This window comes from Sorex fumeus, unplaced genomic scaffold, assembly GCF_029834395.1.
Source record: "Sorex fumeus unplaced genomic scaffold, SorFum_2.1 ptg000037l, whole genome shotgun sequence".
Classification (NCBI taxonomy): domain Eukaryota; kingdom Metazoa; phylum Chordata; class Mammalia; order Eulipotyphla; family Soricidae; genus Sorex; species Sorex fumeus.
Window position 1 is genome coordinate 49,475,779 of NW_026606094.1, and position 26,813 is coordinate 49,502,591.

The 26,813-nt window shown below is 36.6% G+C and overlaps 1 protein-coding gene across 1 annotated transcript in view; it reads right to left on the minus strand.

Annotated features, from left to right (window-relative positions):
- Positions 1-26,813, minus strand: part of COL28A1 (collagen type XXVIII alpha 1 chain) — a 197,267-nt gene that overhangs the window by 164,618 nt on the left and 5,836 nt on the right. The window contains exons 4-9 of the mRNA XM_056118311.1: positions 22,844-22,864; positions 21,210-21,266; positions 19,651-19,704; positions 17,290-17,331; positions 13,008-13,034; positions 8,736-8,780 (exon numbers count right to left, since the gene is read on the minus strand). Coding sequence (XP_055974286.1) covers positions 8,736-8,780; positions 13,008-13,034; positions 17,290-17,331; positions 19,651-19,704; positions 21,210-21,266; positions 22,844-22,864 — 246 coding nt within the window. The remainder of the gene's footprint in view (positions 1-8,735; positions 8,781-13,007; positions 13,035-17,289; positions 17,332-19,650; positions 19,705-21,209; positions 21,267-22,843; positions 22,865-26,813) is intronic.

The window sequence follows — 26,813 nt, forward strand, 5'->3', positions numbered from 1 at the left end:
ATGGTCCTCGAAGCCACACCTGGAGTGATTCCTAAGCTCAGAGTCAGGAGTAAACCCTGAGAGTAGCTGGATGTGGTCCCTCTCCAGTCCCCCAAAATAGTAAACCTGGTAGAATATTGTTTCCTTCCAACATGCAGTGACAGTTAAATTAACAATTAAGTTTTCAATGATGGCTCCACAATTCTTTTGCTCATCTTCAAGACACAGAATTTGGTAAAACACTGCTTACGTTCAACATTATTCTTCATAAATTTTTCACATATTTTATAAATAGAAAATTATTAAGGTTTACTTTTTATGAGAGTACAATATAATCGAGTCTCTTTCGAGATTTCCTTTTTTCTCTTTACCTAAATACCTGTTATAGCAGAATTAGACACTTCTAGATAAAAGATTTTTTGTTTGTTTGGTTTTTGTTTTTTTGGGTCACACCCAGCATTACACAGAGATTCCTCCTGCCTCATGCACTCGGGAATTACTTTTGGTGGTGCTCGGGGGACCATATGAGATGCTGGGAATCAAACCCGGGTCAACCGAATGCAAGGCAAACACCTTACCCACTGTGCTATTGCTCCAGCCCCTAGAAAAAAGTTTTTAAACAAACATTAAATCACACAAAGGCAACTGCTATTAATATTTGTAACATATAGTCATTTGATTATATTCCAAAGATAATTTTCTTTAAATAATTTGATCAAAGTGTATATACAATTTTGTTTCCTACTTATTTGGTCTTTCATTGGAACTAGAGAAGCATTTTGTTTAGAATTTTACATCTCTACTTTTGAGATATATCTTACAATTAATTACATGTAATATTTATACATGAAAAATAAATATATTATTTATTAGAGGGAGAAGGTTGAGTTTCCCTCTCTGCCTTGAACAGAGCCCCGGTAGCTGAAGACCTCCAGGACCAAACCACAGCCATGCTGAGACCACTCTCCACATGCTAGGACAAGCCTCATGCATGAGGAAGCCGGCAGAGGAACCCAGGTGTGTGGGACCCAAGGCTGAGATCTCCAAGCCTGCTCAGATCGAGACTGGGCCTCCTCCACCCAGACCCCCCATCTTCCTGTAGCAAGAAAGTTACACCCATCAACTGCCGTGTAATCCCATCAATGACCAAGATCCAGAGACTTTAAAACCAAGCTCCCGGAGGCTTATTGTCAAGTTCTTGCTCTCAGAGAGAGTAACTTGCCCACATATATGTCTAACTGGGAACACACATAAAAGGTGATAGAGGCTGCCCAAAAGCCTCCATCCCTCTCAGAGAGCCTGGCAAGCTACTGAGATTATCCTGCTCACACGGCAGAGCCTAGCAAGCTACCCATGGCATACTTGATATGCCAAAAACAGTAACAATGATGATCCTCATTCCCCTGACCCTGAAAGAGCCCCCAATATGCCATTGGGCTACACTAGCATGTGATAGGGACAAATGAAGACGTTACTGGCGCCTGCTCGAGCAAATCAATGAACAATGGGGTTATAGTGATAGTGAATATTTATATATTGGCAGCACTTTTTCTTTCTTTTTCAGCACAGAAAATAATAGGATATTTAGATAGTTAAATACTGACCTGGCCACCCCCAAGGGCCTGTGTCCCTCTCTGGGCACGCGCAGCTAGAAACAGCCCCTAGAAAGCCGGTTTTCAACCCCTGATCTGCGTGGGACGGGCACAGAGGCCCAGCTCTGGGCAACAAAGCTGAACGGCTCCAATTCCAAACAGGAGACGTTCCCAACTCCTCGCCCAGTGCCAGGGATTCTTTCCGGAGCTGCGGCCGCTAACGCGGTCGCGAAATATTTTCTCACTACATATGCCATAGGAACCATAAGCTACCTTCTTAGATGGAAACTTCTCTATTTTAGCTCAGCCACTAGAAACACAGTAGCCAATAACTCATAAGCCTATCTCAACTCACACTGCATATCAAGCAGAATAGTAACAGTGAACGTGAAGGACTAAAACACACCTCTCACAATGGTAAAGCAACGCAAAAGCCCACCAAACTTTCATATTGAAGAGTCTAGCCCAGATGACACCAACAGTACTGTAGTGTTAGACAACCTCTCTGACAAGGAATTCAGGAGGGAGCTACTTAGGATGCTTAGGGAATTAAAAGAAACAATGGAAACCAATGCCAATAGAAGACAAGAGGATCTGAAGGCAGAAATGAGGAAAATGCAATCAGAAATGTCAGACCTGAAAAATCTCGAAGGCAAATTGAAAAGCTCAGTGGAAGGCCTCAGCAGCAGAGTAAGAGCGGCTGAGAACAGAATCAGTGAGCTCGAAGATGAAGTTCAGAGACTCTCCAGAAAAGAGCAGAAAACGGAAAAGAGACTCACAATTCGGGAACAGATGGCAAGAGAAGATCGTGATCAAGCCAAGAGGGGTAACATAAGAATTATTGGAGTCCCAGAGGTACAGGAAGAAAACCTCGATGAAGAAGAAACTGTCAAAGAAATCATTGCTACAACATTTCCAGAGGTGAAGAAAACTTGTGACCACATTCAGGAGGCCCGAAGGGTACCAGCTAGAAGAAATCCGAATAAAAATACCCCAAGACACATTCTGATCAAAATGACCAAAACCTTAGACAGAGACAAAATTCTGAAAGCAGCAAGATCGAAGAAAGAAATCTCTTACAAAGGAGCATCCTTAAAATTCACAGCTGATTTTTCTGATGAAACCCTCATGGGCCGCAAACAGTGGTGGGACATAGTAAAAAAACTCAATGAAATAAGTGCCTCCCCAAAAATACTTTTCCCAGCAAGACTCTCATTCATAATAGAAGGAACAACACACAGTTTCACAGACAAACAACAGCTCAGGAACTTCATAGACTCAAAACCATGGTTACAAGAACAACTAAATGGGCTACTTTAAGGCAAGAAAGGCCCCTCAAATACACCAAATTTCAACAGAACAATGGGACAAGATCCCATAACAATAATCTCTCTCAATGTCAATGGGCTAAACGCACCAATTAAAAGACATAGAGTGGCAGGATGGATTAGAAAATTGAACCCAACATTCTGCTGCCTGCAAGAAATGCATCTCAATAGTCAAAGCAAACACAGACTCAGAGTCAAAGGCTGTAAAACAATCGTACAGGCAAACTGCTCCCATAAAAAAGCTGGGGTAGCCATCCTTATATCAGACCACATCGATTTCAGAGTGAGGAAGGTCATAAGAGAAAATGAAGGCCATTTCTTATTGATCAAAGGATCTGTACAACAGGAAGAACTTACAATAATAAATGTATATGCACCTAATGAGAGACCAGCAAAGTACTTAAAACAACTACTCATAGATTTGGAAAAAGACATCAATAGCAACACAATACTAGTGGGAGACTTCAACACTGCTTTGTCACCTCTTGATAGATCAACCGGACTCAAGCTTAGCAAGGACATAATTCATTTGAGGGAAACAATGGAAGAAAGGGACTTAGTAGATATATACAGGACACTTCATCCACAAAAAGCTGAATACACATTCTTCTCAAGCGTACATGGAACATTCTCCAAGATAGACCACATGCTGAGCCACAAAACATGCCTCCATAAAATTAAGAAGGTAGAGATTGTATCAACAATCTTCTCAGACCATAATGCGCTGAAATTAGAAGTAAATCACACACAAAAACAGAAAACTAAATCAAACACCTGGAAATTAAACAGTGCACTATTGAACAACGAGTGGATTAGACAGGAAATCAAAGAGGAAATCAAAAGATTCCTAGAAACGAATGAAAATGAGAACACGAGTTACCAAAACTTATGGGACACAGCAAAGGCTGTGTTAAGAGGAAAGTTTATAGCTCTACAAGCATTCCTCAGGAAGGAGGAGCGAGCACACATAAGTAACCTAACCTCACAGCTTAAGAGCTTGGAGAGGGACCAAAAAAAGGAGCACAATCCGAACAGGAGAAAGGAAATAATAAAACTCAGAGCAGAGATTAATGAGATGGAAACCCAAAAAACAATCCGAAAGATCAATGAAACCAAAAGCTGGTTCTTTGAGAAAATTAACAAGATCAATAAGCCTCTAGCAAAACTCACAAAGAAAAGGAGAGAGAAAACCCTAATAAACCGAATCAGAAATGAAAAGGGGGTCATTACAACAGAAACCACAGAAATTCAGAGGATCCTCAGGGAGTACTTTGAGAAGCTTTATGCCACGGAACATCAAAACCTCGAGGAAATGGATAAATTCCTAGACTCCTACAGACTCCCAAGGCTGAACCAAGAAGACCTGGAATACCTGAACAGACCTATCACCATCAAGGAAATTGAAATGGTAATAAAAAGTCTCCCCAAGCACAAAAGTCCTGGCCCGGATGGATTCACTAGTGAATTCTTCCAAATCTTTAAAGAGGACTTACTCCCAATACTCTTTAAGCTTTTCCACGAAATTGAAATATCAAAAACACTTCCGAACAGTTTCTACGAAGCAAATATCACACTGATACCAAAAGCAGACAGAGATTCCACAAAGAAAGAGAATTACAGGCCGATATCCCTGATGAACACAGATGCAAAGATCCTCAACAAACTACTAGCAAATAGAATCCAACTACTCATCAAAAAGATCATACACCATGACCAAATAGGATTCATCCCAGGGATGCAAGGATGGTTTAACATTCGGAAATCAATCAACATAATCCACCATACCAACAAAAGAAAAGATAAAAAGCATATGATCATATCAATAGATGCAGAGAAAGCATTTGATAAGATCCAGCACCCCTTTATGATGAAAACCCTAGCCAAAATGGGTATAGAGGGGACCTTCCTCAACATAATTAAAGCCATCTACCACAAGCCTACAGCAAGCATCATCCTCAATGGGGAAAAACTGAGAGCCTTCCCTCTAAGATCAGGGACGAGACAGGGATGCCCACTCTCTCCACTGCTGTTCAATATAGTACTGGAAGTACTTGCAATAGCGATTAGGCAGGAAAAAGATATTAAGGGCATTCAGGTAGGAAAGGAAGAAATCAAGCTCTCACTATTTGCAGATGATATGATACTCTACTTAGAGAACCCAATAACTTCCACCAAAAAACTCCTAGAAACAATAGACTTGTATAGTAAAGTTACAGGTTATAAAATCAATACCCAAAAGTCCATGGCTTTCCTATACGCAAACAGTGAGAGAGAAGAAAGCAACATGAAAAAAACAATCCCGTTCACAATTGTGCCCCAGAAAATCAAGTACCTGGGAATCAGCTTAACTAAGGAAGTAAAGGACCTGTACAAAGAAAACTACAAAACGCTACTTCAGGAAATAAAAGAGGACATGAGGAAATGGAAAGATATCCCCTGCTCATGGGTCGGGAGACTTAACATTGTCAAAGTGGCAATACTACCGAAAGCATTGTATAAATTCAATGCAATCCCTATAAGGATACCCATGACATTCTTCAAAGAAATGGAGCAAACACTCCTGAAATTTATATGGAACAATAAGCCCCCACGAATAGGTAAAGCAATTCTTAGGAAAAAGAAAATGGGAGGAATCAACCTCCCGAACTTCAAACTGTACTACAAAGCAGTAATAATTAAAACAGCATGGTACTGGAACAAAGGCAGAACTGCAGACCAATGGAACAGGGTTGAATACACTGACATCTCCCCTCAATCATATGCTCATCTAATCTTTGATAAAGGTGCAAGTAATGTGAAGTGGAGTAAGGAAAGCCTCTTTAATAAATTGTGTTGGCATCACTGGACGGCTACATGCAAACAAATAGGCTCAGAACTCTGCCTAACACCATGTACAAAAGTAAGATCAAAATGGATTAAAGACCTCAACATCAGACCAGAAACCATAAGGTACATTGAAGATAAAGTTGGCAAAACCCTCCATGACATTGAAGCTAATGGTATCTTCAAAGATGAAGATACCCTCCCCTCCCCTCCCCTCCCCCCTCCCCTCTCCCCTCCCTTCCCCTCCCCTTCCTTTCCCTCTCCTCCCCTCTCCTCCCCTCCCCTCCCCTCGGCTACTGGCCGAGCAAGTGAAAACAGAGATAGATAAATGGGACTATCTTAAACTAAGAAGCTTCTGCACCTCCAAAGAAACAGTGACCAAAATACAAAGACAGTCTACAGAATGGGAAAGGATATTCACCGAATACACATCTGACAAGGGGTTGATATCCAGGATATACAAAATACTGTAAACTCCACAAGAAGAAAACATCGAACCCCATCCAAAAATGGGGCAATGAAATGAACAGAAAATTTCTCAAAGAAGAAATCCGAATGGCAAAAAAGCACATGAGAAAATGCTCTACATCATTAATCATCAGGGAGATGCAGATCAAAACCACAATGAGATACCATCTCACACCTCAGAGACTGGCCCACATTCAAAAGAACAAAAGCAACCGATGCTGGCGCGGATGTGGCGAGAAAGGGACACTCCTTCACTGTTGGTGGGAATGTCCACTGGTTCAGCCCTTCTGGAAAACAGTATGGACGATTCTCAAAAAATTAGAAATTGAGCTCCCATTTGACCCAGCAATACCACTCCTGGGAATATATCCCAGAGAGGCAAAAATGTATAGTCGAAGTGACATCTGCACTTGTTTGTTCATTGCAGCACTCTTTACAATAGCCAGAAACTGGAAGAAACCTGAATGCCCAAGAACAGATGACTTGTTAAAGAAACTTTGGTACATCTACACAATGGAGTACTATGTAGCTGTTAGAAAAGATGAAGTCATGAAATTTACATACAAGTGGTACAATATGGAAAGTATCATGCTAAGCGAAATGATTCAGAAAGAGAGGGATAGACATAGAAAGATTGCATTCATCTGGGGGATATAAAGTAACAAAGTATGAGATTAATACCCAAGAATAGCTGAGATCAGCACCAGGAGGATTACTCTCTAACTTAGAGGCCAGCCGGGTATCCTAGAGGAAAGGGCAGTTCAGATAGAGAAGGGAGCACCAAATAAAGGATGTTTGGAGGATCCTCCCAGGAGGGGAGATGCACGTCGAAAGTAGACTATGGACTGAACATGTTTGCCACTCAATGCCTCTTTTGCAGACCACAACACCCAAAAGGAGAGAGAGAACACAGGGGATTGCCCTGCCACAGAGACAGGGGGGATGGGGGGATGGGGGTGGGAGGGCTATTATCCATGGTGGTGGAAAATGGGCACTGGTGGAGGGATGGGTATCTGATCATTGTATAATTGAAACCAAAGCACAAAAAATTGTAAATCTACAACTTTAAAAATAAAATAAAATAAAGGGAAAAAAAATACTGACCTGGTTAAGGTCAGTTTCACATAGGTCAAATTTGACCTGGTTAAGGTCAATGTAATATATTAATTTGTCATCACTCAGGTTTCAGTTCAAATAATTTTCAGGTTATTAATTTAAATTTTTGCACTTTTCTGTATGTCACATATTTATTTTCAAATTCATTTTCATTTCTCACCTTTAATTTTCCTGCAGGAAGAATTCATTCACTATTGCACTTCTTATTTTGCTCGATTTTACCTAACCTACTGTAGTTTTTGAATCTGAAACTTTTAAAGTCTCAGAAAGTCTCAGACTACTTACAGTGCTTAGTTACAGGGGCCTGTATATCTGCTTCTTTTTCTCTTCTATTTTTATTCTCTTCTATTCCCTTTTGTGTCTAATTTTCTCTCCTTGACTCTATCATAATTAAAAAATAAATAATTAAAAGATTTTAGTACATCAGGTAGCATGTTGTTTATATTCTTAACTATTTTTACTCTACTTTTTAGGGAGAACATTTTATCATTGTGTTTCAGCTGTACTGTATATATTATATATGCAATACATATATACATATATTTCTAGTACTTTGTATAAATCCTCAACACAAACACCGCCATTAATTTAAATAATATAAATAGATTTTATATAATATTTTATGTATAATTTATATATATATGTAAACAAACATAGATTTTGGGGAGAAGACTGAGGATCTCCTGGTGTTCAGGGGGTCCAGGGGCCCCTCCTGCTGATTCCAAGTAGGCTGGAGAATCAATGCTATCATTGGTAGGGGATGTGGTGTGGAGTTCAAGTCCTGTGCTGCAGGAAACTATTAAGTCTACACCAGAGGTGTTCAAGGAGCCTCCAGGGTCTTACTTGACACTTGGGATGTTCACAGGATCATACAAGGATTGACCATATGCAAGATATATATTTTAACAAAGGCATGGACTATCTTTCTATATTTATTTCTTTTAACAAAAATATTATCTGGTTATCTGCAACATGCTGAATTTTCAAGCCCATATATATTAGTTCTGCCAAACTGTTTATAATAATTTTATTATTGTAACTTTTATTTTATTGTATTCCTACTCTACCTTGGAAAGTGCCTATTCCAGGAATTTACATCTGGGAAGCAACTCTACTTTGACCCCTTTGGAGTTTGAATTGATTTTACTGGTTGAATTATTCTTTTCACCATAACATTCAGTAGACATGGCTTCAAAGGTTATGGAGTCACAAAACAAAGTCTTAATGGTCCATAAGAAATGTATTTGGGCTCTATTAACTAAAGTTAGGTATGACTTTGGTTTTTGTCTCATGGTTTACAGATGTGAAAATTGAGCAAGTGGTTCTTCAATTAGTGAGATCAACATAATGCATCCCAGGAATTTCCTCTTAAGAAAACTGAGCCCCAAAGGGATCACAGCTGTAAGCATTTTAAAACTATGCTCCTTACTTTGTCACCTTTGATTCCTGGTTTGCCACATTCACCACGTCCACCCTGAAAAATAAATTGAATAAATCAGAGGATATTTGTAGATGTGCCATATTAGTAGTTTCTTTAAAGATAACCAGAATTTTTGATATAAACACTCAGATGGGTAATATTTATCCTTAATTTATTCTTTGTTTTTAAGCATCCTTAATTTAAGGTAAATTTTACCCTTAACTCTATAGCCATACAGGCTTTAAAGTCTAAAACATTTTTAACTATGAATTGTACTTGACAAAACTTGAATAAGTAATATCACCTAATTTTCAAGAGATGGGTGTATTTAAATGGAAAGAGCCCAAACTTTACCGAGCATCTACCATCTATAACATGCCCCGTGCATGTACCATTTAATTCACTCAATATTATAGTCTAAGAAGTAAATTATAAAACCCATTCTTATTTTATAAAAGAGAAAGTTTAATCTCAACAATATAATTTCCCTGAATCATGCATCTAAAAAGTAGAAAACTCAAGATCTGAAACCAGAATGAGTCTCTTATTTCCACAATACTATACTCTTACTGGACTATCAATCTTAATTACTTAGTCTTATTTTTCTGTGGAATTTTGGGAGAAATTACATTTCCATAATTAGATGGTTAAAGGATCCATAATGATTAGCAAGACCTCAGGTGAAATAATAGCCAGGGTTGTAAACATAGTATGAATCTTCATCACATTTCAATGTCCTATCTTCCCTGAAATATTAATAAAGCAATATATCATATGTCAGTTATGCTGTACAGCTTATTAACAATATTTACAGACATTAGCTCAGTTCTCTTGAGCTATATGAAATAGATATTATTTGTACTTTTAATTTAGGGGCTACACTTGACAGTGCTAGAGCTTACTCCTAGTTCTGTACCCAGGGATAACTCTTAGCCATGCTTGGAGAACCATAAGCTATGCTAGGGATCAAACTGGGGATGACTGTGAACTCAGGCAAGGATCTTAATCTCTGCACTATCTCTCTGGTCCCTGAGGTAGACACTATTAACCCAAGTTTACAGACTAAAAATGATTCAAAATGTTCAAGTGACTTGCTCGGATAAAATGAGAATAAGACCTCTGAAAGCTAATCCATTAGAGCAGAACTGTAAGATTTCTAAGTAGATTATAATTAGAAAAACTACAAAAGTTAGACTTCTCAAGGTTGTTTTATATCTTAGTAATTATATATGAATATATATATATACATATTTATGACTTGGACTGGAGCGATAGCACAGCGGGTAGGGCGTTTGCCATGCAAGCGGCCAACATGGCAGACCCGAGTTTGATTCCTCCGTCCCTCTCGGAGAGCCGGACAAGCTACTAAGAGTATCTCGCCTGCACAGCAAAGCCTGGCAAGCTCCCCATGATGTATTGAGGAAATATTGCTATGAAGAATAAATGACAACTGAGCTAAACAGCACATTTTATGATGGCTAGATTATATAGTGAAGTAGGTAGGCGTCAGAGTCTTCTCACAAAATAGCAGCAATCCTGCAAACTACACTTTGAATAATGCTATCCTAGAAAAGGAAATCACAGTTTGTAACTCCAATTGTGTATGTGACTTATGAGTCAAATTTTCTACATTAATGATAATTTCTACAACAGCTTTTCAAGACATATATCTTTAGAGAGAAAAGGAAAATTCAGCCCATAGTGATTAGTCTGCCTGTGACTACAAGTTCAAGTCTGTAGGACACCCAAGGCCATGTTCTTCGTCAGCCACTAAAAGCTGTGCAAGGCAGACTATCATAGTTGACAAGTTACTTTCCTCTGAACTGATACTTCTGCCTACTGCATGGGGGTATTTACTGCTGGCTTCAAAAGAAGGAAAGAGGGGGTAGTAAATTCTTAGAATTAGCTATGCCTCTGTTCAAAAGCAATCTGTTCTCTTGCCACATCATATTGTGAATAATCAGACTAACCCAGGAAAAGCTGAGCTTTCACTTAGAACAAGTTGAACATTTGTTTCTGAATGCGAATGGAAAATGACTCTTGAAGAATCTATTAGAGAGCAATTAATTAAATAATGTTGGATGGGAATAAAATGAGTCAACCACCAAAATATAAAACCAAGACGTGCCATAAATATATTTAAAATTCTTTCAGTCAGAATTCACATTCCATTTCTCAGGAAAACTTTGTTAGTTATAGGGCCAAGGAATACCATTTGTTTGAGGGGTAGATTTTCATCAATAAAAATACTGTATTAAAGTTGTTTGGCTCATTTTAGTTTTTAGTGGGTTTATTAATCCCTGTGAGATAGCCACAATTTAGAATTATAGAATTCTAGCAAGATTATACTTGAGAAATCTATGGAAAGATCTGCTCTATTCCCAGTCTTTGATTTCTCATGGTGCTGATCTGGTTAAAATTCTGTTTGAATGTCTGATTCCATCACTCTTCTCTACAGCTTATCCAAATAAGAACTCATCCAGTGAATCTATAATTACTCTGAAGGTTAACTTTCTCTCTCCCCACCCTTTCTCCCTCGAATATATATAATATATGTGTACTATAAGTGTATATGTTATATGTTATGTATATGTGTTATGTATATAATGTATATTATATAATGTATAATATGTATATATTACATATGTATAATAACATACATATATGCGTGTATTAATAAATATGCAGTGTCAATAGTTCACTGAATAAGTCATGGATATGCAGGAATAATTTTTTTCAGCGACTTGTAGGACAATTTTATGTTAACACATTATTCCCTGCACTTCATGATAGCACTGTATATTTATAGACTAGCAAACAGTTCATAAAACAATGTCATATCCAATATTCAATGTCACTCTCCAGCCATCCTATACTTTAGAGACCTGAAATAATCCAGTTCTATACAGATGAAAAAACACATACCCCAAAAGGTTGAGTTCCTCCTTCTTATCACAAGTGCTGAATTATGATATTTCTTATACTCTTCCCAGTTTACCCTAACATTTTCATAGTTAAAGACTATTTGGCTCTGTGTAGGTTCACCCTAAATACTTGCATAAGAAAGCAAACAGAGGCCAACACATCGGTATCCAAAGAGTTGAAAGTTTAAAATCAAGCCAATAAACTACCGATGTTCTAGCTTCCTTTCTAAAACAACAACAATGCTATTAAATTAATGTAAAATAAATAATCTTTGGATTTGGCACAGATCTGTACTTGAATATAGGCCTGTCTCTCAGACAATAGCCTAACTTCCACTTCAATTCTAACGTTTAGCTTTTTCCTCAGCAAGAGAAGCAGCTGGTGCATGAAAATGCAGATATTCCAAGCAACACGAATAATTTTGCTTTCAGTCCTTTCCCTACCCCAACAAACAGCTCCCTTTGGATTTCCCCTCAGGCCTAAAGAAAGAAGATGGACATAAGGAAGTTTTGTGTACACTTTTGAAGAAGGCATAAACAATTTTGCAGGGTTCTGCAGTTTGTTTCCAAGCAAGATCTAGTAGAAAGGACATAGATCTCCGACCCTGCACAGTCCTGTCTCCAAGAGTGGAGAAACCTCAAGAGACCCAGTCCAAAGCCCTGTGAAGCTCAGGCCATTAACTGATGCTGCACCACATGTACATAGAATGGAGGATAACTATGGGTGTGGGTGTGGTTTTAGACAGGAATTGTGATAATAGGCAAAACCGTAGCTTAGATTTGTCAATGACCATTGAACCCTTTGAAGGGTTCAATTAATTCCTTTTGAATCCATTCAATTTTCCACACTTATCATTTGCAAATAATTTACTGACTGCTACCATGTTTTTGTTTATTAAATTTACTCCCCTGCAAGCTCCACCCAGATGCCTGGCTCACAGGAATTATTGATTCTTCGCTGCTTAAGCAGGGTAAATTCTTTCCCCTATGAGAGAGATCAATTTCTTGTGGTTTTAGGGAGCTAAGCCCCAAGACAGCAATCTAACCACAGTGTTACTGCATATGTTTGTATACAGAAAATTTTAGTGTGAAAATCTGTGCTGCTTGGCTGTTAAACTGAGATTTATAGAGCTGAGAGGGGTTGGATTCTAATTTCAAAAATCTAAGTCACCCTCTATCTCTTACAACACACTCTCATATTTTATATTTTTATTTCTATTTTATGTTGACAGCTATTAAGAGTAAACTTAAGGAACTAAAATATAAAAATAATGATAATAAAGTTAGCTATATGAAACACTTGTTTTTGGTTTTTACTTTGAAATTTTTGTCTATTTATTAATACCTTTTCACTTACCTTTTCACCCTTGAACCCAGGATTTCCCTAATTAAAAAAGAAAAAGAAAAGAAAATATGATATTTGAAGTCATAGGAGGAAGATTTAAATGTATTTGATTGATAAAAGTATAATAAAAACAAATCTGCAGAGTCCTGGAAAATATGACCATAAAAATGTAACAAGTTTTACATTTCTTCTTGCTTAAAGAATATGTACTTACTCAAGAGAAGAAAAAATCCTATTTTTTCATTTATTGCATTCTGTACTCAATTTCTGTCAGGTTTTTTTCAAACTCACTTCTCACCCTTTGCGCTAAAGCTAAAGGAGCAAGCATATACTAAAATTCATCATAGAAAAGATAGCCACTAATGGCCCCTTCAGAATTGTTCGATTGCCCCAAACTACACATTTTTATAGAGAATATTTCACAAAGACACTTAGAAAAATTGGCTTTTAAAATGACCTATGATAATGGTCTTTAAAATGTACGTAAATATTTATATCCATTATTGTCCTTCTTTCAAATTCAGTCTAGAATATAGGGCATCAAGGAAATGAATGGTTCCTTTATCAACCCTAGTGAGACAGTGACCTTTAAGTTACTATATTTTATCTCAAGCTAAATAAGGGAACAGTGCTTCAGCTCGTCCTCTGTAACATTCCCAGGAATCCTGCACAGCCTTCTCCATTGTGCAACTGCCTGTAAACTCTTCAACGAACACAATACTGAATATTAAATGGACTGGGAAATTACCAACTCTAAGAGACAAAGAGCCTTTTTTCAAATAGGATTTTATTTCTATTCTATACAACTATATTTTTGAAGTATGAAAATAGAAATGTAAGATATTTTAAATGAGCTGGAGAAAATAATGGAATAAATAAGCTGTTAAGGCAGTTACATGTGAGTCAGACTACGAAACTGTGTTGTGTCTATGTCATTTTTACAAAAGGTAAAAAAGGAAATAACACTTTATTCCAAACGAAAAATTGCTGAACAGTAGAGAATAAAAATAGAACAAATGAAGAAGATTGTTATACTACAATGTAACCCATTTCAGAAATAGTTATTTATAGACACTAAATTGATGGTCTCTATTAAAACAGTTCATGTTTTGTACTAAAAAGTTAGCTAGGGTCAGAGAGATAGAACAGTAACTAGGACGCCTTGCATATGTGAAACCCTATGTTGATACATGGAACTTCCCTACATTGTCAAGTGTGGTCCCTGGCACTGTAGTAAGTGTGAGGATACCCACAGCATTGCAAAAAAATGTTTTCAATAATTTTCCACTATGTGTATACATATACATTATATACATATAAACTATAATTATATTTTATATATGTATACTCACATAATAATGTAGGTTATGTTAAATGCTCCTAGCCTGAAATAATTATGATTTTGTGCCTGCCAACCTTTACAGCCTATCTATCACCCACCAGTCTTAGTCAACATTAGTCTGCAAGTTCTTCCAGTTTTCTCTCTACACTAGTTCCCACTGCAAAGTCTTTGAGGTTACTTATCTTTATGCCTAGAACATCTTGGTGACATTGTTTAACATTTTCATAACACTAATCATTGGCTGAAATTCTCATTTATTTTTCTCCTATTTGATTGCCTCTGCAATTAGGATAACATACGATATGGAAAGTATCTTTCTTATTCACGCCTGCATCCTCAAAACCTAGAAGTGGATCCCCAGCACAGTAAGCATATTATGCATGATTTGTCCTATGATTTAGTCTACTCTTTCAGAGTTCTCACAGTGTTCTCTTTTCCTTATCATCACTGTATCCCTGTGTTATACAAAAATACATAAGCAACTCATTTGATCCACAAGAATATTTTAAATGTTGTCACAATATTTTAAACAGTGTCACCAAGATGTTCTATGGACTATAGGTTATATGTATATAATGTATATGATACATCAAGAAAGCACAGCGGGTAGGGCGTCCGCCTTACAAGCAGCCAACATGGCCGACCCGAGTTCGATTCCTCCGCCCCTCTCGGAGAGCCCGGCAAGCTACCGAGAGTATTCGATATGCCAGACACAGTAACAACAAAGTCTCCAATGGAGACGTTACTGGGCCCGCTTGAGCAAATCGACGATCAATGGGAGGGCCTTTACCTTTACCTTTACCTTACATCAAGAAAGCAAAAAAAATGAACAAGTGAAGTAATTTCACTTAGGTCGTAAGTATTGAATCAAAAGACTCATCTTTATCTTAGCAAGTCAAAAAGACTTATTTTTACATAGAATCAATGTAAAAATTATTACTGAGATGTTTTGTATAATTTTCTAAAATTAAATCGCAAAAAGTTGGTCTGCATTTTTCTTAGAGCACACATCAAGTGCTCAGTGGACTACTAGCTTGGTTTAGGCTGGAGCAACTCTAGTCAATGTTCCTCTTACCTCTCAAAGTGGGTTTAATATCAAACTTTCTTTAAAGTGTTCCTTTATTCTACTTGTTCCCATTTTATCTTCTCTTTGTTGCTGCTGTTGTTTAGTTTAGTTTGGGAGGGCACACCCAGCAGTGCTCAGGGCTTATTCCTCGTTCTGTGCTCAGGCTGGAGCGATAGCACAGAGGCAGGGCATTTGCCTTGCACGCATCCAGACCGGCCAAGCCAGGTTCGATTCCTCCACCCCTCTCAGAGAGCCCGGCAAGCCACCGAGAGTATCTCACCCATGGTGTATTCAATATATTCAAAATGCCAAACACAGTAACAACAAGTCTCAAAATGGAGATGTTACTGGGCCCACTCAAGCAAATCCATGAACAATGGGAGGACAGTATGCTCAGGGATAGCTACAGGCAATGTTCCAGAAACCATAAGCGGTGTCCAGGATCATACCAGAGTTAACTACAGGCAAAGCCAGTGCCTTCACCTGTGTTATTTATCTCTCCAGCCTTGTTTTCTCTTTTATTTTTTTTTTCTCTTTTAAAGCTGTGTCAGATTAATCTTCCAAATAGCCATTAGTACATGTGTCTCTATTATCTCAAGGGTTGGGCATCAAAGGACAAGGCTTTAAATCTAGAGCTGCTTTGTTAAGAACTCAGACCTTCAAGTCAATAGAATAGTCCTCTTCGGGCATCATATCTTACTTTTCCGCACACTGCCTTTGCTCACACTCTCTGTCTGGAATACCTGTCTCCTTCCACCTTCCTGTTTTTTCCACCTAGAGCAATCCTGTACTCTCCTCAGAGGCCAACCCATGAAAGTTTCTATGATAGCACCCGTCCCCTCTGAATGTCTAAAATACTTATGCATGCCCGTTTTACAACATTTTAACATTCTTCTTTGTATTATAACTATTTTGAATATCTTACTTTTATTTAAATTAGAAAACTTTTAAAGATATTAGTGCTTTATCTTAAATTTGTCTTGCCTTAATTCTGTGTTTTGTATGTAGATGATAGTTAATGTTTCCTGAAAGAATGGTACACATTTTGGATGAGTTTATATTGAAATTATTAAATGTTCTATTAGACTGATTTGGGGTTTTTTTTGTGAAGCTGATTAAAATCAACAAGAGATGTTGAATCTCCGAATCTAGCAGAGTAAGGGGATGAGCAGAAAGGAGAAATGTAACTTGACCTACTTTTTATTCTATTTATACTTCTCTGCTATTTATTACACTACTATAATTTTCTAGAAAACAAAAGTTAAAAAATTTACAATAATTATATCTCAGAAACCTTTAGAAACTTCAAAGTATATTAAATAAACTAGCATAATATTTTCTTTGCAGAGTTGGTTTTATAAAAACATAGTTTATATAATTCATGCTACCAAAATTTCCTTATTCTCTATTTAAAAAATAAAACATAAGAAGTAAAACAAAATAACTTCCTTATATGAGTCTTTCACAAATATTAAATATATTAATAGGGAATTGGGGAGCTGCTCCCAGCTCTTGTTAAGGAATCATCCATGCATTGCTGAGGACTAAACCAGGGTTAGCTACATATAAGGCAAATACCTTATCCCTGTACTGTCTCTCTGGCACATGATCAAGAAATTTTATGTGGTTGGCTACCCTAGTCTCATCATCACTCCTGTTAAGCAGAAATATTGCCCCCCCCCCATAATTAGATCTTGATATTTTTCTCAACCATATTATAAAATCTTCTGGATCATGTCTATAATCCTAATCTGTCCAATAGACTGTTTTATTCATCAAGAGCACACATGTAATGTAAATCACATTGGGTTTACATTACAAGGATCAAAATGAATGTAAGCATCCTGCAATTACTTTCGAGGAAGGCATTTCAGTTGTGTACATACCCCTGGGCCTTTTTCTCCAGGCTCCCCTTTCTGAGCATCACCCTATGACAAACAAAAACACAGTCAAAATTCCACAGCCCTGCAGGATGACTAGTGATAGCTCAATAAAGTGTATTATTCAGACATCTCAGATTAAAAGGTTGACCAATGGGGATAAAATCTTTGGCTTTTTTAATTGACATTTTGCAATGCAATCTAGAGAAGAAAATAGTGACTCAGATAGCATTTGCCCTTTGGAGTATATCCAGGCATCTAGGGTGAAGATTCCAGGTACATTTTCACAGCTTACGCCAAGTATTGCATCCTAGTTTAACAAGAAGTTCCTTGTTCTCAAATAGAGCATTGTATGCACTGGGAGCCAACCACTTTGGCTTTTATCCAATGGACTTTGGAATGTTTTCTAAAATGTCTTCAAGAGTGATTGCTTGATTCAGCAAGACTTAGGAAAATATATTGTGTGGCACAAAATTATAATCCAAATAAGTGAAATGTGAATATGAATTTATAACAGACATTTAACAAAACCAGAAGATATGATGTCATAAATTCATATCACATATAAGTTGAGCCCTCAAATACAAGGTTTTTCTTCACTATGTGTGTGTGCGTGAGTGTATATGTGTGCGTGTTGTGTGTGCGAAAAGCACACAAAGATTCTTTGCATTCCATTTCTTAGACAAGCAGGCATCTTACATAAATGCATTCATATATCTACCATATTTTTACAACTCCCTAGAAATATTCTCAGAAATGGAGTTTGGTGCTTTTAATTATTGTTTAATTGCTTTTCAAAATGTCTATGTCCAGGTTACCATGGCACAATGAAGAGCAAGCAATTCTCGCCACATTTCTATCTCTCTTATCACTAATTATGATTTTAATATTGTTGCCTTCACAACTATCAGAAAATGAATATATTTAAATTTTTTAACAGAAAAAGAATTGTGTGAACTACAAAATTGTTTCATTTATCTCTCTTTTAAAAAATTCTAGACTACAGAGTTTGGAGTGACAGGACAGTGGGTAGAGAGCTTGCCTTGCTCACAGCTGAACTGGGTTCTATCCCCAGCATCCCATTTGGCAACCCAACCCCCACTAGAAATGATCCCTGAATGCAGAACCAGGAGTAAGTCCTGAGCACTGCTTGGTGTGACACCAAAAATAACAACAAAATAATTCCAAACTACAAAGTCTCAAAACAAAAATCAGTAATTTATATGAAAGTGTGACTTGCCTCTACTTAAATGTCAATCATTATCTAGTGAAATATGTTATTCTACATATTTGTTGGGTTCGTTTTCTCTAAATATCTGTTTGTGATCTCTGATAATTTGATAATTAGAGGCTTGATATTTTCTCAACGATATTATGAGGGCATTATTGACTATAGAAATTTAACTTAGACTCCTACATATTCTATACAAACTTTTCCATGTATGTCTTTCTCCGATTGAATTATTGTTGATCATCATGCAGAAGTCTGCCTTAAATTTTTAGTTAAATATTCTCATGTTTCACCTGTGATTCTTTTAATTTCTCTTGAACTTGAAATAATATTCTAATATTTATTTTAATTGGAAGTTCAAAAATTAATCTAGGATATTTTTGAGAGGTATGCAAAGAAAAGAATTAGGAAGGAGGTCTGGGAATGAAAAACAAGTCAATGTTTTTCCGTTACTATTGAAGTGTCCATAACGTGTAGTCACTCACAAAGATACCAGTATTTTATTCATAAGTAGATCCATAAAAAATAAATGTGCTAGTATTAATCTCATATGAATCAATAATTCATGGAACTGATTCTATCTACTAATTATACTAATTGATTTGTGTTATCAATTAGGTAAAAGTTTCTATTATTCAACTTGTCTAGATTTCCTAAAATTACTGATTAAAATGGTTGTACATTTGTTATTCAGAACTTGTAAATGAAAGCTAATATAGATCACATAATCTAGAAACATCTTATTTTTTACAAAAATCTTTAGGTTTTTAACATGAACATAACCTACAATTCCTTAATATTTGTTTTTTAATTAATCTGGCAAAGGCTAGAGTGATAGCACAGCAATAGGGCATTTGCCTTGCACGCAGCCGGCCCGGCCGACCGGGGTTCGATTCCTCTGCCCCTCTTGAAGAGCCTGGCAAGCTACTGAGAGTATCTCTCCCGCAAGGCAAAGCCTAGCAAGCTACCCATGATGTATTCAATATGCCAAACACAGTGACACAGTCTCACAATGGAGAAGTTACTGGGCCTGCTCAAACAAATCGATGAACAACGGGAGGACAGGGCTACAGTGCAGTGCTAATTAATCTGGAAAGAAATTCATTGGTTTAAATAAAAGCTGTTTATTCATTTACCGGGTTTCCTTTTGGTCCTCGGTCACCTTTGATACCTGGGTTTCCATGAGTACCCTGAAGGTGAAGAGAAAAAGGCAGTTCAGTTCCATGAATTCAATTCCATGAATTATTGATTAGTTCCTTCATTTTATAATAGTTTCTTATCAATCATTTTATTCCAGATGATAAGGAACAATTGTAGGGAAAATGTAACTAACTACATACTACCTATCAGGGAGATGGTATTGTTGTGAACAGGCAGATTCTCTGTATTTACTTAAAAGAAAATATAACTTCTCTTTCTCTCTCATAATCTAAAAAAAAATGGAAAAAGAGGGTAGGGTATGTGGCTCAGGAATTGAGTGAATGCCTCACATACATGAATATGATACCCTGGGTTTTGTCCAACTCTATTTCAGAAAGGAACTGGTTTTTTTTATTCACAATCTATCAAAAAGCTCTGTTTTCTGAAAACTGGTTTAAGTGTCAATAAATGCTAAATTACATATTCCAGGGCTATCCCTATTAAAACATGTTATAGTAATATTTATTCATTTTAGTGACTAAAATTGTCTAATTAGCTAAGCAATTGTAAGTTTTCTCTCTCTTCATTCTAAGTCATAATTGAGTATTCCAAGTAAACTTTCCCTCACCCCTCCCCAGCAATCTCTTGGCATTATTAGGATAGCCTAAGTGCTTAATGGAAAGAAAATGTTAAACCATGGTTTTGGTTAAAATCAATTTCTACTGGCTGCCATGTTATCTTATATAAATTGGGAGGTGAAATATCTCCCCTGCACTTTTGATCTCTAAGGTTTGACATAACATAAGTCAATGCAATACCGAAGGAATTGGATGGATGTGTCCGACGATAAGAGTTAGAAGAATGTTTCATACGTCCAGTCATTGTGGTGTCATTTCAAATACCTTCCCAATACAAATAGCACCATTATCAGATATTATTTGGTTTGGCCAAAATATAAAGGAAGTTTTCCACTGGATTGATTATAACAGCTATTGAATCATATTAGAACACCGTGGCATTTACCTTGGGTTGCCAAGTGATTACTTCCATCTCATAAATTCACTCTAATCCCCAAAGCTTCCTGATCAGCTTCCTGTGTGCAGGACCACACACTGTGTTGCTCTTGGATACATGTGAAGACAGTTAACTTCTGAGAGGTCTGTGTCACTTGTTTCTAGATGGGGTAGGATAAAACTTTCCCCAAAGCCCTAAGGATTTGTATGATCTCTTTTTCTATTTTTCACTCCTGTGCTGAGAAGTTCTGGCCCCAGTTGGCACATCAGAAGCAATACTGAATAACCTTTGTGGGAACAACGTCATCATTTTAAACCAAATCTGCACTCAGCTCAGGTCAGTAAAATCCCAGGCTTACTTCTAAGGATAGATTGTATCCCTTTAGGAATAAATGAAAGAAACAACACTTTCATTTTGCTGCTATTTGCACACAACTGCTTTCCAATAGCATAAAATTGACCCAGTGTTTCCAAGTGTGAGTACCTCCGACATTGCCAGGATTTCCTGGGCTGACCCTAAGTCAAAGCAGAAATACACTCACCGGAAGTCCTGGGTCTCCTGGATCTCCCTTTTCACACTCACAAATCTTGCGTTCACACTGAATCAAGAGTGAAATATAGTATTAACATGGTCAAGCTTAGCACCTTAAGTCTTATTCAGTACATAGCGAAACTGAACACTTTCTGGAAGAAATGCCAGCTTACAACTTTATGTAGATTTTGTTCTTTATATTATATCCTGCTCAGAAAACTGAGAAATAATAAAATAATAAATAAAACTAATAAAAAACAGATAATAAAATATTATAAAATGCAATCAAGGTTAAATGAAATATACATGCTATCAAAAAATGTATAAAATGTAGTCAAAAGGAAAAATTAAAATTTTCAGTAGACTTTTGATTTTTTACTGTTCCTCCTATACAACAAATAACACTTCAATAATACAAAAATATCAAATACAGCAAAAGAGAACTTTTGACTTATGCCATATGTTAATCAATTTTAAGAAGCATTTCTTCATTTAACCTCTATGAAATCACAGTGAGTCCTTTATGGGTCAGGCCAGTCACAATGAAGTTATTTTACTGCACTTGCACCTCAAAACACAGAATGCAATAGAATAAAGAAAACTTTAGAGAAGTATTCTAATTACTGAGGTACTCAAAAAATGCTGTATCACTAATGTTTTTGCTGGCACGGAAACCAGTATTGTGTGGGAAATCAAGGCATCAATGACTCTGACACAAGTGACTCAGAAGATTTAGATTCTACAAAGTTTTAGAAATAATTCTGTTTACTTATATCTATAAATAAGATATAAATAAACAGAATGGTGTAGATACCATTGTATTTATGCACAAAAGTGATATAGGATTTTAAAAATCTATACTTTATTATAGCTAAACATTCTTTCTACAATATAAACTTAAATATAGCAATGATTTTTTAAAAAAGCACTGTATCACAGTTTAATTGGCAAAGTGTTTTCCTTTCTTATGGCACATAAAATAATGCTATATCTATCTCTATCTGACCATGCATAATTCAATGAAACATTTATTTTTATCGTAATAATGACTAAATTTCCTGAATGTTTATAAGCAATGTATCAAACAATATTCAGTTGTACCAGATTCTTCAAGTTAAGAATCACGGAAGAGAGCTTAGCAAGTTGATAGCTTTGATTATGCAAAGTACTATTCAAACAATATTGGCAAACTTCCTTTTGAAACTTGGTTTGGTTAAAGAAGTATAAAGCCAATCTTCAGGCAGTAAAATGGATCTCTGTATCTTAGCTACTACTTGACACATTTCCCAAAGTAAGGAATCCCTTTGGAATAGCTGGTATTAGAGACTTGCTTAGACTAAAGGAAGCATATCAACATAATTTTTTTAAATGCAGCTTTGTTATCTTTTTTTTTGTTCATTTTTATAGTTGCTCTCTAGAATTGTGTTAAATATCTCCTCCATTTCTTAATTTTTCCACCCTGAAGCAAATTTGCTGAATAGGAAAGAAAATCAGCATTAGAGTGTCTTGAAATAGAGAAGCTCATTTGTAACACAATTAGGCATTTTTATTTAGTCACCTTATCTGCTAGTGTGAATAATAATCTTGATTGGATAATGTGAGCTTTTAGGGTAATTCATAGTAATCAAAGCATGTGGTGCTTACCTTCATTTCAAATAAGATGTCCTAGGAGGGAAAAAAGAATGAAACATTAATTCAATTCATGGTTCTGCTTCCAGCTTCTTATTAGTCTTAATTATTCCCTATGGGATATGCAATTTCCAAGAAGAATGGCAATTCAGACTTTTTAACCTTGTAAAAGCAATAAAGTCTAACAGCTAACCACCCAAGGAGCACTCCAAGCTATATAATAATAAGAGATGAGATGGGCTCTAATAATAAAAAGTATTGTGTTCTATAAGAACACTTTCCGTTGCCTTCTAAATTTTTATCTACCCCTCCCCTTTATTAGCTGTATAGTCCTATAATTTGACTAAAAACTTCATTGGTCATAATAAGATATTTCTTGCTTTTATTTACAAAGATTTTGAATATTGATTGTGTGCTTTTGCTTGTTTTTCTATCTCTGCATATATACATTGGTCCAAAGTGGAAGGTACTTGTCCCAGGTCACACATTTGGGTTTAATGACCTGAACAATATCAGAGCTGCTTCTTGCCTATTTACACAAAATAAATTAGCAAAAATAATTTTTAAACTATTTTAAATAAATCATTTTCTAGTAATTCATGGTTAGGTTTTTGTCCAATATCTGGCTGCTACTACCTTACTTCAGCTCATCTGGCAAATGCACTGAATGTCTGAAGTCAAACACTGAAAAGAAATTAAGTTGGTTTCCAGAGAGAATTATTGTTTTCTTAAGATAGAAATTATGTGTCATATGAGTCCCTTCTGGGTAATTTACATATAAAAAAACTGAAAGCAGAAATGAAAAAAAATTTGATTCCAGGATATCAAAAATGAAGGCTATAGTGAGAAAGTTAGTGGTAAGTCAGTGTTATAACTTTATGTAGACTCCAAATTTCTTCACATTTATTTTCACTCTATTTCCATACAAATTAATCATTTAGACAGAAGACAGCTAAATGATTCAAGTGACTCTAATGGTTTAAGGGACTGACATGAAAAATGATTTGAAGTAAAAAAAATGGGAATAAGAAACCTAACAGGCAAAAATATCACCCAATTTATGGATTTATCTGTAAATTTATCTAAAATTCTAGAGAATGTGTATAGAGTGTCAAGTCACATTAGTAATTCAGAGACAAATAAATATATATTGAAAAAAGGTATAAGGAAACTTATGGAAATCATAGAAATGTTCTGCATCTTGGTGAATTTCATAAGTGTATATACCTATAAAAATCATGTAATTATTCACTTTAAGTAAAATTTTTTACTTATAGCTTGTTCACTTATTTTGAAAGTCTACTACAAAATAATTTCAAATAAAAACTATTAAAAATAGAATTAGAATTAGATTAGATGAGGTATTTTTTGCAATAATCTGATCACAAGTCAAGTTCTGCCTGCTAAACAGTGGTGGTCAGGAAATGAAAATACACAATCTTTTCTGTGGGAGTGTTTGGAAGGCATCATATGCCTTTTAGAATTTTGGGAGTGTTTGGAAGGCATCCTTTAAGAAGTGGCTTGTTCACAAAACTTTCATCTGAACAAACAAACAAATCATAGGATGCTAAAGAATAGCAGGGTTATTGGGATGCTTCATCATTTTCTGGTTTCCCAAGAAACAGTCCTGTTTTGAATCTACTGCCAGGGCTGTATTCTCAGTTGGGCGGGGGTTTATTCGCAAGGATGAGTCTGGAGCAGTATGAACACCCGGATTCCGCACATCTGGCCAAACAAGTAGCTGCCTGCTCTGTATCTTCTGCTGTTAGTAACAGGCAACTCATTAACACAGTTCCAGGATTCTCTCATGCACATGCTGTAAACGTCTTTTAAATTTAATGGTGAGGACTCTTTTGAGGGGGTGGGAGGAAACACCTGACAGTGCTCAAGGATTACTCCTGGCACTGTATTCGGGGGGGGAGGACCTGACAGTGCTCTAGGATTACTCCTGGCACTGTATTCAGGAGGGATCTTATGAGATTCCTAGAATCAAATCTATGTTAGCAGCATGCAAGTTTGTCCCAGGTCCATGGTGAAGACTCTTTAATGGCACAGAACGGGTAAGGAAGTTACCAGAGACCCATTTCAGTTGTATGCAAAAACACCCTTGGATCTGGGTCCATCATCCCTCATTTAAGCAAAATTTCTCTTGCTCTGCCCAGCACAAGACAGACAGTAAGGGGCCGGGGCGTTTGCCTTGCATGTGGCTGCCCTGAGCACTGCAAGTTGTGCCCAACAACCCCCCAAAACAAACAAACAGAAAACAAAACCAAAAAAACCCTCACCCCTCTACCTCAATGCCTAAAGGGAAATAAAAACAATACTATGTTTTTGAAGAGGGTTGTTTAAACTATAGTTACTTTATACCCTGCTCAATTCTCTAAATTAAGCTGATAGTCTCTATGGCCTCTCTAAGGTCTTGAATTTTCTTCTTTGTTTTCTTTTTTTCTTTTTTTTTTCTTTTTTAACGAATCACCATGAGGTACAATTACAGACTTATAAACTCTCATGATTACATTTCAGTCATACAATGATCGAGTAGCCATCCCTCTACCAGTGCCCATTCTCGACCACCAATGTTCCCAGTATCCCTCCCCCCACCATTCTTTCTCCCTCTGCTTCTGTGGCAGGCACATTCCCTTTTACTCTCTCTCTCTCCTTTAGGGTCTTGTGGTTTGCAATGCAGGTATTAAGTAGGCCTTGGATTTCCCCCTATTAAATGTGATAGTAATGACAGTAGATCACTGTCACTGTCCTCCCGTTGTTCATCGATTTGCTCTAGCGGGCCCAGTAACGTCTCCATTTTGACACTTGTTACTGTGTTTGGCATATCAAATATGGGTAGCTTGCCAGGCTTTACTGTGCAGGCGAAATACTCTTGGTAGCTTGCCGGGCTCTCTGAGAGGGTTGGAGGAATCGAACCCGGCTCAGCCAGGCTGACTGCACACAAGGCAAACGCCCTACCACTGTGCTATCCATACTTCATAAAATTGTTGTAAATATTGAATGAACTAAAATCTGCAAAGTGCTCAGAGAAATGCCTAAAACAAAAAGAATACTCAAGACATAACTACTATTTTGATAAGAAAAGTTTCTCATGCTGAAAACAACTGACTTCAAAAATAAATGTTGGGATTTGGCGAAGATTTGGGGCAAGAAAAAACTGGTCTCTAAACAGGACCCAATGTTTTTGGAAACCTATAAAAATAGCCATATAAAATTTTAAGTATCTAAGAAACATATTTGTCTTGCTCTTTCTTCTCAATAAACTTAAGAGAAAATCAGAATTTTTAAAAGAAAATTAAGTCTTAGTTCTTTGCAAACCAACCACTAGACCTCCAAGTGTTTTCCCCTTAAGAAAAATTTTGGAGAAATTTTATTTTGATTGCCTTGCTTCATTTTTCTCCCAAGCAGCATAAAAAGCTCACGCACACAGCTAAGTAACCAATAAAGTAAAGCATTGATGTAGTTAATCAGACCATCCAGTGCGACTCACTGATCCACTGAGAGAAAATATTGGGTAACTACAGGTTATAAGTGACATTAAATTGAGTGATCTTATGCATATGGATGTGCTAAGGGAGGTAACAGTATACACGAAGACCAAAACTATTCATTTATGAATAATGGGGGGGGAGGGAAGGAACATTTGACCAGAGGTAAAAAAGGAATATGGGGAAGAATCACAGGCATTTCAGTGGGCAGGGGTGTTCAGTAGCTTTGTACATTAGTACCTGAAACCTGAACACTATTATAACCCTATGGTTAATATTATTGTAAATCATGGTAACTAAAATAAAACATAATAATGATAATAATGAAGAATCCCATTATTTTAAGGACACAATAAAAACTCAACACATTTTTAAATGAATAAATAAATTCAGTAGTTTTGCTAACACCAAGAAAACAAGGGGATAACTGGATACTAATAAACTTAGTTTGAGTAATACTAGGGCAGTAAGTATAAAGAGTAAAAAATATT